Source organism: Netta rufina, assembly GCF_964035555.1.
Source record: "Netta rufina genome assembly, chromosome: 4".
Taxonomy (NCBI): Eukaryota; Metazoa; Chordata; class Aves; order Anseriformes; family Anatidae; genus Netta; species Netta rufina.
In genome coordinates, this window is record NC_140127.1 from 69,523,123 (window position 1) to 69,533,796 (window position 10,674).

Here is a 10,674-nt window from a genome sequence, read left to right on the forward strand (position 1 = left end):
AGGCTGGAAGAAATGGGTTGGTTTGTATCTGCTTTGAACCTCCGCTGAGCTGCAAGAGTGTCCTTGGTTCAGAAACACAATTCTGTTATCTGTAGTATGGTGTGGGAAAGGAGCAGTGCTACTGCAGCAGAAACATTCCTGTGCAAGCATGTATTTTTTATACAAATGCTGAACAAGAGACGTGGGCAAAGGGGAAGGAACTTCAAAGCTTACATCACTTAAATTGTACTGCTTTCATGTCTTAGAATTTTACTGAGTGCAGAGCCAGCCTGATTGTTACCGCACACAGATGGGCAACTTGGAGGCATCCTGCAATAGGTCTTGCAGAGGAGAAAAATGCAGGACCTGTGTACAAACTTTGGGGGGAGGGAAGGGGAAGAGCACGAGGTGACAGAAAGTAAACTCAGTTCTCCCTTGCATCTTCCCTAAATACTACTGATTTCAGCCAGGAGCACAAAGTATGTGGATACTATCCAAAGAGCATCATGAAATAGTAAAAAGAACACTTACAAGTGTATAGTTATTTATATAAGTGTGTATTTTTTGGTGTGTGTGTATATATGTATATAATGAGAATGCAGATGAATTTTTTATAAGTGAAAACTAATTTCAGTGCATTCTTAATGGTTTTGCTTTTCTTCCATTTGTAAAATTAAGCAAAATAATGCAAAAACTCAAAGCAAGCCACCTACCCGCTGAGATTTCAAACTGTTTAAAGTCTAAAAGCTATTGCAAATTAGTGGCTGAAGACTCTTGGTCTGGCTTGGTGCGGCACAACAAGGGCAGGCAGGCAGTGAGCATTTTCAATTTGAAGCTGTTCATTTTGCTGGGAGGTTTGTGGTAATGTCTCTGTTCATCTATCTGTTGTTTGGCCCAGCTTTGCAAAAGAAAGTTTAGCCAAGTGCTTAAATAGCGTTTGGGCCTTTTAGAGGAAATTAATAGCGTGAGTTTCGCTTGTTACAGGAAGACAAGAGACAGTGAGCTCTGTAAATCACCATGAAGAGGATGTTCACCACTTCAGGGCAATGCTGAGCTTCTCAGAGCTGGTAGGTGCCTCCTATCGGCCTTCAAGAGCACATAGGTAATACTGCAGTGATCCCTGTGCTGATCTGAGACCTTTATATCTGACCTCTTCCTTTTGCTCTTATGCCCAGAGACACCTCATGGGGTGTTTTCTCAAAGTTTGTAGGCAGGTCCTGTGCTTTTTCTCTTTGAGATCTGTTGTAGGAAGTCTCCGAGATGCTGCTGTTCTGTGACAACAGGCTGGCTCCATGCTCAGTAAAACACTAAGATCTGAAAGCAGGACATTTAAGATGTGTTTACCTTCAAAGTTAGCTGCTGTACAGTGGTAATATTTTTTTACTTATTTATTTAAAAGACATGATGAAGACCTGGATAGTGGAAAATAAGTTATCCCATGCTGCAGGTGGTAACCAAATGCCCCTAATGGAGGGGCCACCTGGGTCAGTGCAAGATTGCTGGGTTTGCGATGCAGGAAACTGCATTCTTAGAATTAATGCAAAATTGTGCCAGCTTCTACAGCAAGAGAGTGCTGCTATGGCCATAGATAACAATGGTTCTTAAAAAGCTTACAGTTCCTGAGAAGTAACCCCTTGACAGCAGTAAATTTATGACCAGAAGTCTAGAATGACTATTATATGTTATCTTTAGATAAACATCCCATTCTTGTTTCTACCTTGCCACTTTTTGAACACTGACAGAATCTGCAGAAATCTGGCCGTTATTACATTTCAAAAATAATAAAAGAAAGAGATTTTATTTAAAGGTGTGTTTGTGTTTTCCTGGGGGTGTTTTCCAGATGGTTTCTGGTAAATGTCAGCCTGTAGCAGGTCTCACAGGTGCATGGGAATTCGTGATGCCTGTGCTTGAAATTATAGTTACACAAAAAACTCCACTTATTTAGAAGCTTAGTGACCTCGTGGCATAAGCACTGTTATTCAATACTGATTTTAATTATTATTTAAGATTATGTTTCTTCATAAGATACAAATTTATACTGTAGCTCTTGAGTTTGGGCTTGAAGCGGCCGTTTAAATACCCTTATCCTCCTCCTGGATTAAAGAGCCATCCTGCTGCCTCCAGGCCTTAACCTTTAAATCCCGGCCAGCCTCCCCTTTCCCTTTTTCGCCTGTTTTTGGGGGGGTTTTGGTGCTGAGAGGGAGGTGCCTCAGCCATGGCGCTGCCGGGGGCCGCGCTCGGCTCTCCCGCCAACACGCCCCGGGCCGGGTCCAACCATGGCGGCGGGGGGGACGGCGACGGAGCCGGGAGCTCCTCGAAGCCTCCCGTTCCTCCATCAACCACCAAGGAGCCCTCTTGGTTCTCGGCGAAGCTCGGCGGCGGCCCGGCGGCCGCATTTTCCCCCTCCTCAGCCCTCCACACGCCCGTGTGTCCCCCCGGGGCGCCGCGGTGGAGGGGCCGGCAGGGAGGCGGGCTCGGCGCGGCGGCGGCGGGAGATGCGAAGCGGGGCCGGCTGCGCTCCCTGCCGACCCACGCCATGGCTGCCCGGCAGCGGAGCCCTCACGGCGCCGAGACCGCCAGGTAGGAGCCATGGGGGAGCCCGGAGGTCCCCCTCGGCCATCTCCCTTCACCCCCTTCCTCCTCGCTTCCCTCCCTCGCTTCCCCCTCAGCGCGGCCGCCTCATGAGGGGGGCGCCGCCGCCGCCATGTTGCGAGCCGCCGGCCCCTCGCTGAGGGGACGCCGCGTCGTTGCGGGGAGTCGTTTTCTTTTATTATTATTTATTTTTAATAGAGGTGGAAATAACGGCTTTGTCTTGTCCGCCGGCAGCCCACAGTCTGCTCCTCGGTGGTGCCAGGGGAGGAAGCGCGGCGCGGATGGGAAGCGGAGGCGGCAGAGCCAGGACGGCGGCGCGGCGAGGGACGAGAGCTCCGGCAGGGCAGCCGACGGCAGGCTGGGCAGGTAGGTCTGGGGCTGCTCCCCTCAGGGAAAACCCTGCTGGAACACCGATAAGGGCAGCATCCAGATGCCTCCTGACCACCGAGAGGTGTGGGGCACCAGCCACCTCTCCGGGATCATGTCCCAGGGTCTGAGTGTCCGCACAGCAAGGCGGTTTTTCCTCACACACGCTATGATCCTCCCCTGACACAGCTCAGTGCACAGTAAATAGGAGAGAATAATCTACTGTGGTGTCTTGGAGTTGCTCCTTGAGAAAGAAGGCTCTTTAATCTTTTAACCTTATCAATATGTATAAATATTTGAGGGGAGAACATCAAGACAATAGAGCCGTGCTCTTTTCAGTTGTGCCCAGCAACAGGGTGAGAAGCAACGGGCACAAACTGAAGCACAGGAGGTTCCAACTGAATACAAGGGGACGCTTCTTCCTTGTGAGGGTGACAGAGCACTGGGACAGGCTGCCCAGAGAGCTTGTGAGGTCTCCTTCTTCGGAGATACTCAAAGCCTGCCTAGATGCCATCCTGCACAGTGTGCTCTAGGTGATCCTGCTCAGCAGGGGGGTTGGAGTAGATGATCTTTAGAGGTCCTTCCAGCCTCGGCCATTTTGTGATTAATTCTGATGATTTGCACTGTTTTTCTTCATTTTTTTTTTATGCTTGTGCTTTATGCCTGTTTACTGCTGTTTATCATGACATGCTTAACATCACAAGCCAACCTGTCTGTCTTTGTGGGTACAGGCTGTGCTTACTGTTATGGTTTAAAAAAAAAAAAAAAAGAAAAAAAAAAAAGTGGGCTAATGAAACATGCAAGTCTGCAAAGTGATCTGCTCTTATTTTTCGTCTTACTTCTGAGGATGCTACATCATTCCAAAAAGTTGTTTCTAAACAAATGTATGGGGACCCACTTCTGAGGTCAGTCACTCTGTTCGTAGTGCTGCCATTTGCCTTCCTTGCCATTTGCCTTCCTTACCATTTCCCCAGCACAGGAAATGACAATTTAGTGAATGTATCTTATTTTATAGCACTGTTAAATCTGAGCTATAAATACCAGGGTCCCTTTTGTTCCTCTCATCAGCGGATGGGAGTTGCAGCATACAGCCCTGTTGATTGAACCTAGGCTTCTGATCCAGAATGAGATGGGTTGTACCCTAGAAGTACACATTGATGATAAGCCCAGAAGAGATTGATCAATGGATGAAAGGCTGATATAAAAAATAAATTACTAAATTAATATCAGGAAGCATGCTTGAATTGTTTATTTTGGGACAGTCAGCAGTGCACCATTTTCTTCCATGGGGGAGCAGTAACCAAATGGAACCTGCTTTTTCAGTTAGAGATGGATTTAAGTAAATGCTAGAAATCATTTTTGGATGAACAGATATTTGCAATGTGACTTGTAACTTTTTTGAGTTGGCAACTGGAGTTCATCTAAAAAGGACTTCCAGCATGAATTTAACAAAAACATTAAAGTAGTGCAAGCCCGTTTCTGAGCTGGGAGCAGAAAGGGATTTGGAGCTGTTTTTAGTGCAGATGGGTCAAATTCCCTGACTTCAAGAGACTTCTCTGGGCAGAACCTTTGCAACTCTCCAGAGAATTTCCAGATCTAATGAAAAAGCTCTGGTCCGTGGGATGCGGTTTTGATTTTGTACTTTAGGAAGATAAATCATCAGGACAGGAGGTGGTCTGGAAAACATATTTAATAATCCGAATGTAGGCAGTTGTCAGCTGGGAAAGGTTATAAGCTTACTCCCTTTTAATAGTCCAAGTCTGCTCGTGATGTTAATGGGCTGCAATGAAGTTGTTAAATGCTGTTTGCAAGGTCAGAGCAAATCTCAGGTTACCAACTGAAAACTGAGTGTGTTTTGTAATGATCTGTACAATAAAATTACATGTTCTAACTTTTGTCTCCTATAGCTAACGAGTCTGCAATCATGAAAGTAAATATTTGATAAATTGTTTAGTGGAGTGAAAATACGGAAGTGAGTAAACGAGTGAAGACGATAATTCACATACCATATTCTGAAGGAAACCAACTTAAACTTACTGAAGTGTAGGCTAGGTAACTTGCTACAGTGGTTAGTTTCTACAGATACCTACCTAAACTTCTTAACAAAAACAAAACAAAAACAGACAACCTCGAAGTGGATCTATCAATTGTTTGGTTTTAAAATGCTGCCATTTGCAGCATTTTAAATGCTTCTACAGAACCGTAGAAGATCTTCAGAATTGTCATTACTGTACATGAATATATCAAATAGCTATCGAGCTGTGAAGGGGGGAGATGGTAGGAGAGGGATGAAATACAACAAAGTTAATTCTTACTTTTTTTTCTTCTTCAGTTTTACAACACCAGAAGGCCCTGGCCCCCTTTCCCGGTGTTCAGACTGGGCAGCTGCAGTGGAAGAAGATGAAATGAGAACCAACGTTAACAAAGAAATTGCAAGGTACCCATGGGTGTTTTAAGATGTGGAGAAAGGAGGGAAAATGGCAGTTTTCTTGTAGAATCTGTATTGACTTGTATTTTTAACTTAACTGTTGTAGTAAAACCAGACCAACCTTGGCCTTAGAGTCAGAGGTAGCAAGTTCTGCTTTAGGCTAGCTGTGGCTTAGGTCCTGTAGCAGTGACGTAGCACACTGGAGAGTCACTAAACCTCTCCTTTTTGGACAAAACTTCTCCCGTGTCTCCAGATTTAAATGATCTCCTTTGAATATCCTTTTGATATTTACTGTTTTTGCGTATTTTTACCATGGGAAGGTTTTTTAGACAGAAGAGTTGAGAAGTGAAAGTTCTTGGAGCTCTGCTTTGTTTATTTTTTTTTTTATTTTGCTTTTGTTTGTTTGTTTGTTTTTAGGGAAAAACTGAAGCAACTGTTCCATAGTGGGAAGGTACTTAGGTTGACTTATTTAAGGCTACTGTTTAACTGAGAAGTAAAATTAACTGTGAGCTGGGACAGTGCAGCCTTGTCTGTTCTCTTTGCGTATATTCTTACTACTGACTTGAACTCTTACAGATACAGAAGAAAACTACTGATAAATGAGTTTTCAAGAGAAAGAAGGTCCTCTTCTGGAAGGTAGGTTTCTAACTTAGCTGACAAACAATAGGTTTGAATTTTCAAATGTGCTGTGTTGCTTCTGAAAACTAAGTAGTTCATCCAAGGTCTCCCCTGATACTGAAATTCAGTAACATTCTCAGCATCCATTTTAAATTTTTTAATGTTTCTTTTTAATTTGCGGCATACAAATTTGTTCTAGGTGTATCACTTATTTTCTGGTACCCCCATTTTATATTACTTTTTTCTTAGTTCTGATTCAAAGGAGTCCACTGCACCAGTAGAACTTGAGACGGATGAAGTGGTTTTGATGAGAAGACAAAAACAGATAAACTATGGAAAAAATACAATTGCGTACGATAGATACATTAAAGAAGTTCCTAGGTAAGTTGCTTGAGTTTCTGGAAAACTAAACGTACAAATAGAGGTCATATCTGTTCTTTGAAAGCATGTGAACATACTAAACTTGATATCTGAGGTATCTACATATGAAACTACAACTTTTTTTTTTTTTTTTTTTTTTTTTTTACCAGATAAGCGAAATGAACAAATTAAATGTGTCTTGGATTTTTGTTTATTTTACAACTACTCTGTACATGAGGAAATGTACATGTAAAGGAAATGTACATGTACATTTCCTTTCGAACTTCCTCATGCTGCAGAAATGAAAGTGTAAGTTCTTTTGCTGTGCTTGTCAGTTAGAGGAAATGAAACTGCTTCTTTTTGCAGCCAGTTTTCTCATTAGTAAACTGACAGACAAAATGGACTATGGTTTCTCTTATGGTTTGGATTATATGTTATATGTGGAAATTGGATAATTAAGTTTTCAGGTCTAACATTGACTTTTTTTTTCCTCACTTGATGCAAAAATGGAAGAACTAAAATTTTCACATGTAGATGCCAGCCTTTCACTTGGGTATTGGAATTGTGCAGTAGTCTTTTTTGCTGGTGGTTTTTGTTTGTTAGTTTTTCCTCAAAAAATTGCTTAGAATTTACTGGGTTGTAATGAGCATGGGCAGCAGGCAATCTGTCTTAACTTTTACAGGTACCTGATATCTCTGTGTGAAAAGCATTAATAATTTTTTCATGTCTAATACAGATGCCATCGTATACCAGGAGTTCACCCCAGAACTCCAAATAAATTTAAGAAGTACAGCCGTAGGTCATGGGACCAACAAATAAAACTATGGAAAGTTGCACTGCATTCCTGGGATCCACCTACTGAAGAAGGATGTGATCTGCAAGAAATGTATGTATAGAATCTTAAAGAGAAATGTATATATTAAAAAAACACAACACCTTATGTTCAAAAAATAAAGCAGCGTAGCTATTTGGGAGACAAGTCAGTGATTACTGAATGTTTTCCTTAGTTAGTTGTCCACAGTTAGTGTTCTTGATTGCTACTCAGTTCCTTCTCAGAGTATGTAACAGCTTTCTGGACCTAATTGGTGAGAGTGGACTTGTAAGGGCATATCTATATACCCCTCATTTCTTTTAATGTATTTCCACTGGATGAGATCAGAGTTCATGCTGCAGTGCTTTATAGAGGGAAATATCACACCAGCAAGGCAGAATGTTCTTTCAGGGCAGTGTAAATTGATTAATCTGTGGTAGAAGCAGTGTTGGAGAATTCTGACTGACAGATCTCATGAATACTGAGCTCAGAACAGAATGATGCAAATAGTTATTTTTTTCTACAGAAAGCAATAAAACTGGTCAGGGAATATCCAAAATAAAACTGTGGTATTACAGAATGAAGGGATGCAGACGTAACTAATTCCTCAGGGAACAGATTTGTGGTGACAGACTACTTGATCACCTCCCTTGGCGCACCCCCCCCCACCCCCCCCAAACAATGGTGATGATCTTAAAATCAATATGGAGCAGTGGATCTAAAAAAGCAAGGGCTCACTTTAGCTTTCTTTTACTTGTAATCAACAAGAATGGAGTTAAGTGGTATTTCATCCTGAAACCTGCGGTATCTTTTGGTGTTGAAATGCTAGTCTGTCTTCAGATTCTAGTGTCCAGTTCTGTGTATTGTGGCTCTTAAATCTTGTGTGGAAATCAAATTAATGAAAGTCTTGCCCAGGGAAATAAAAATTCTTTGCTCTTTCCGTAACTGTTGTTCTCTATATATTGAGGCATTGCTTGAGTGTTGGGTTGTTTTAGTTGCAGTACTCAATCTCAAGGCTTTAACATAGTCTTCAGTCATTTTGGCTGTGTAAGTTAACCTGCCGTTCTGTTTTGTCTCAGCAGTTCTGTCACCTCTGTATAACCTCTGCAGGTCTCGTTGCTCTTGTTCTGACATAGCTTTCCGGTCTGCGCCCATAAACTACAATAAACCTCCTGTTAAAAAATGTAATTGGTTCTAAGGTGTATGCTTTTTAATTATTTTACAGTAGTCCTGTTGACCTTGGTGAGATGGAGACAGAATCCGTAGGAAGCCATTCTACAGAGTCTCAAACGAGCTGTCAAGATAATGATGTAAGAATGCCTGTCATTTGCATAAATATTTGTTTAGTAATTGGTCCGTTAATTAGAATTGTGGCCAGAGTAGCCTGAATACACAAGAAGCTCCACAGTCAGCTGTGTTTAGGGGCTGAGCAATTACTAAATTCAGACACATTCACAGCTGTAATCAATGTCTGTCTGTAGCCTGAATTTAGAGAATCGTAACTTAACTGTCATCTGAGATGATCACTTACCTAATTTTTCATAGCTTGCAGAAGAGAATACACCTGTTCAAAACATGTCACTGGTGAACTGTGATGTAGAGAGGAAATGCTACTTTACTTTGCAATATCTGATTTTAAAACAGGAAACAATTGGTGTAGTTTTCTGGGCATGAGTGGACATTTTGAAGGCTTTTTTTGTACCTAGAAAATACGTAGCACAGCTGAGCAGTGCCCTTTTCTAAAGATTTACTAGTGCTTTTCTTGCTGTTAATACATCTTTCGTGATGATTATTGATGCTGTATAACGTTTTGGTATATGCATACACTGATCCTTAAGATGTACATAAGAAACTTTAGAAAGTGGTTGAATGGCCTTCACTTAAATCTCTTCAGACTAGTCTAAGGTTTCTATATAGCCTTTTAAAAAAAGTGTTTTTAAGTCTCCGTTACAGAGTTGTTTAAATGAACTGAAGAAGTTAAATGAATTATTGCATAAGCAAACCTGTATTTAACTTCTTATTTTTAACATTTTTTGTATTCCAGGATACCTGTTCTGGCACTCCCACCAAAGTTAGACACATTGACTATCAAGCAGAAGGTGAATTTGACTTGGAAGCATGTTTGAGTGAGCCACTTAAAGATTTCAATACTGTGAGTTAAATAGTCTTATGCAAATTGGTTTAGGGGAAATTCCTTTTAATTTTGAGAGGTTAGCTTGATTCATAAACTGGGTGTTTTCTACCTGATAATAGTAAGAAAGTTTAAGCAAAGTTAAAGACTGTTCTCTAAGTCATGGTTGGTCTACGTACTCTCTGGACCAAACTTATGTAAAAATAGAATTAAATTGTGTGACTTCTTTTTAACTTATGTCAGATTTTTTTTATAAAACCTTTCAATAGAAAAAAATAGCCAAAGGCAGTGCTATTCTCAAGTGATTATAAACAGTTCAGCAAGATCTTACAATTTATTTTTTTTGCACCATTGCATCCCTTATTTCAGTTGTCCACCTGCAGATCAAGAGCAAAATAGGGAAATGTTTTTCAGCGTCTGTATGTCATTTTGCTTTTCCATCTGTCTCTACAAAGATCTGTCTGGAAGTAATGCAGGCGGTAGCTGAAGCATACTGCTGATTAGTACTAGCACACTTGTCTGTTGCAGTCACTAAAGTTTAAACTGCCTTACCTTTTAAAAATGAAAAAAAAAAAGATTATTTTTATTTGCAAAAATGTTTCTGAAACAATTGGAGAAGAATTACTCAAGAAATTAGTCAATATTGTAAAGACTAGGTAGCAGTAATATTGTTTTAAGAAGCAGCATGAATTTGAGAATTGTAAATATTAATGAGTTGTTTGTTAATACAGTCAAGAAAACAAAATGTTTAGGGAAAATAATTGATGCTTTTTAATTTGCCAATTTTAAATGTAAAACTTGTAAATGATAACACTGTACAGACTTTCTGCTGAAAGCAGTTAATGTTTCTATTGCTTTTGTATGGGATGTTGCTGGAAAATAAATGGATGTGCATTTCTTTATGACTCTTCAACTTCATTTCCTACTGTGGATAACGACTTCATTTGTTAATAACTTCATGACAACTAATCAACTTCATTTATTCTGTGGATAACAAAACGCAGAGAAAATACTGAAAGCAATACATCTGAGACTGATATTAATAATAAGCTAGAGTATTATATGGATTTTAGCAATGTCCTCTGACTCTGAGAAAGACCTAGAATCTGTTTGTATGCAGGCCACTGTGGTGAATTTAAGACTGGTTTGTAATGGGTGCGCCTTTTGCAGTCTCCTTCAAAGCAGTTTAGATTAGTAGGTATCCATGAGCTGGCTACAAGGCTGTGTTCTCTGGAACTTCTGGAAAAACTATGTGGACAGTTAAAGCTCTGTTAACAGGACCTCACCTGATTTGATCTCTAACATGGAATTTCTGGGTGTTGGTGTTCTGTACATGCTAGCTAAATGGCCTTCAAACTAGAGTTCAGTAACAGTTCTGAATGTCAAGGT

At 40.8% G+C, this 10,674-nt stretch overlaps 1 protein-coding gene across 1 annotated transcript; it reads left to right on the forward strand.

The window, feature by feature from the left end:
- Positions 1-2,194: 2,194 nt before the first annotated feature.
- LOC311209278 (histone RNA hairpin-binding protein-like) lies at positions 2,195-9,315 on the forward strand (the record flags this gene model as incomplete). The annotated part of the gene is made up of 8 exons (XM_084286542.1): positions 2,195-2,559; positions 2,770-2,937; positions 5,270-5,374; positions 5,942-6,001; positions 6,233-6,364; positions 7,080-7,229; positions 8,380-8,464; positions 9,199-9,315. 8 exons carry the CDS (start codon positions 2,195-2,197, stop codon positions 9,313-9,315), a joined length of 1,182 nt encoding a protein of 393 aa, XP_084142668.1.
- Positions 9,316-10,674: the final 1,359 nt, after the last annotated feature.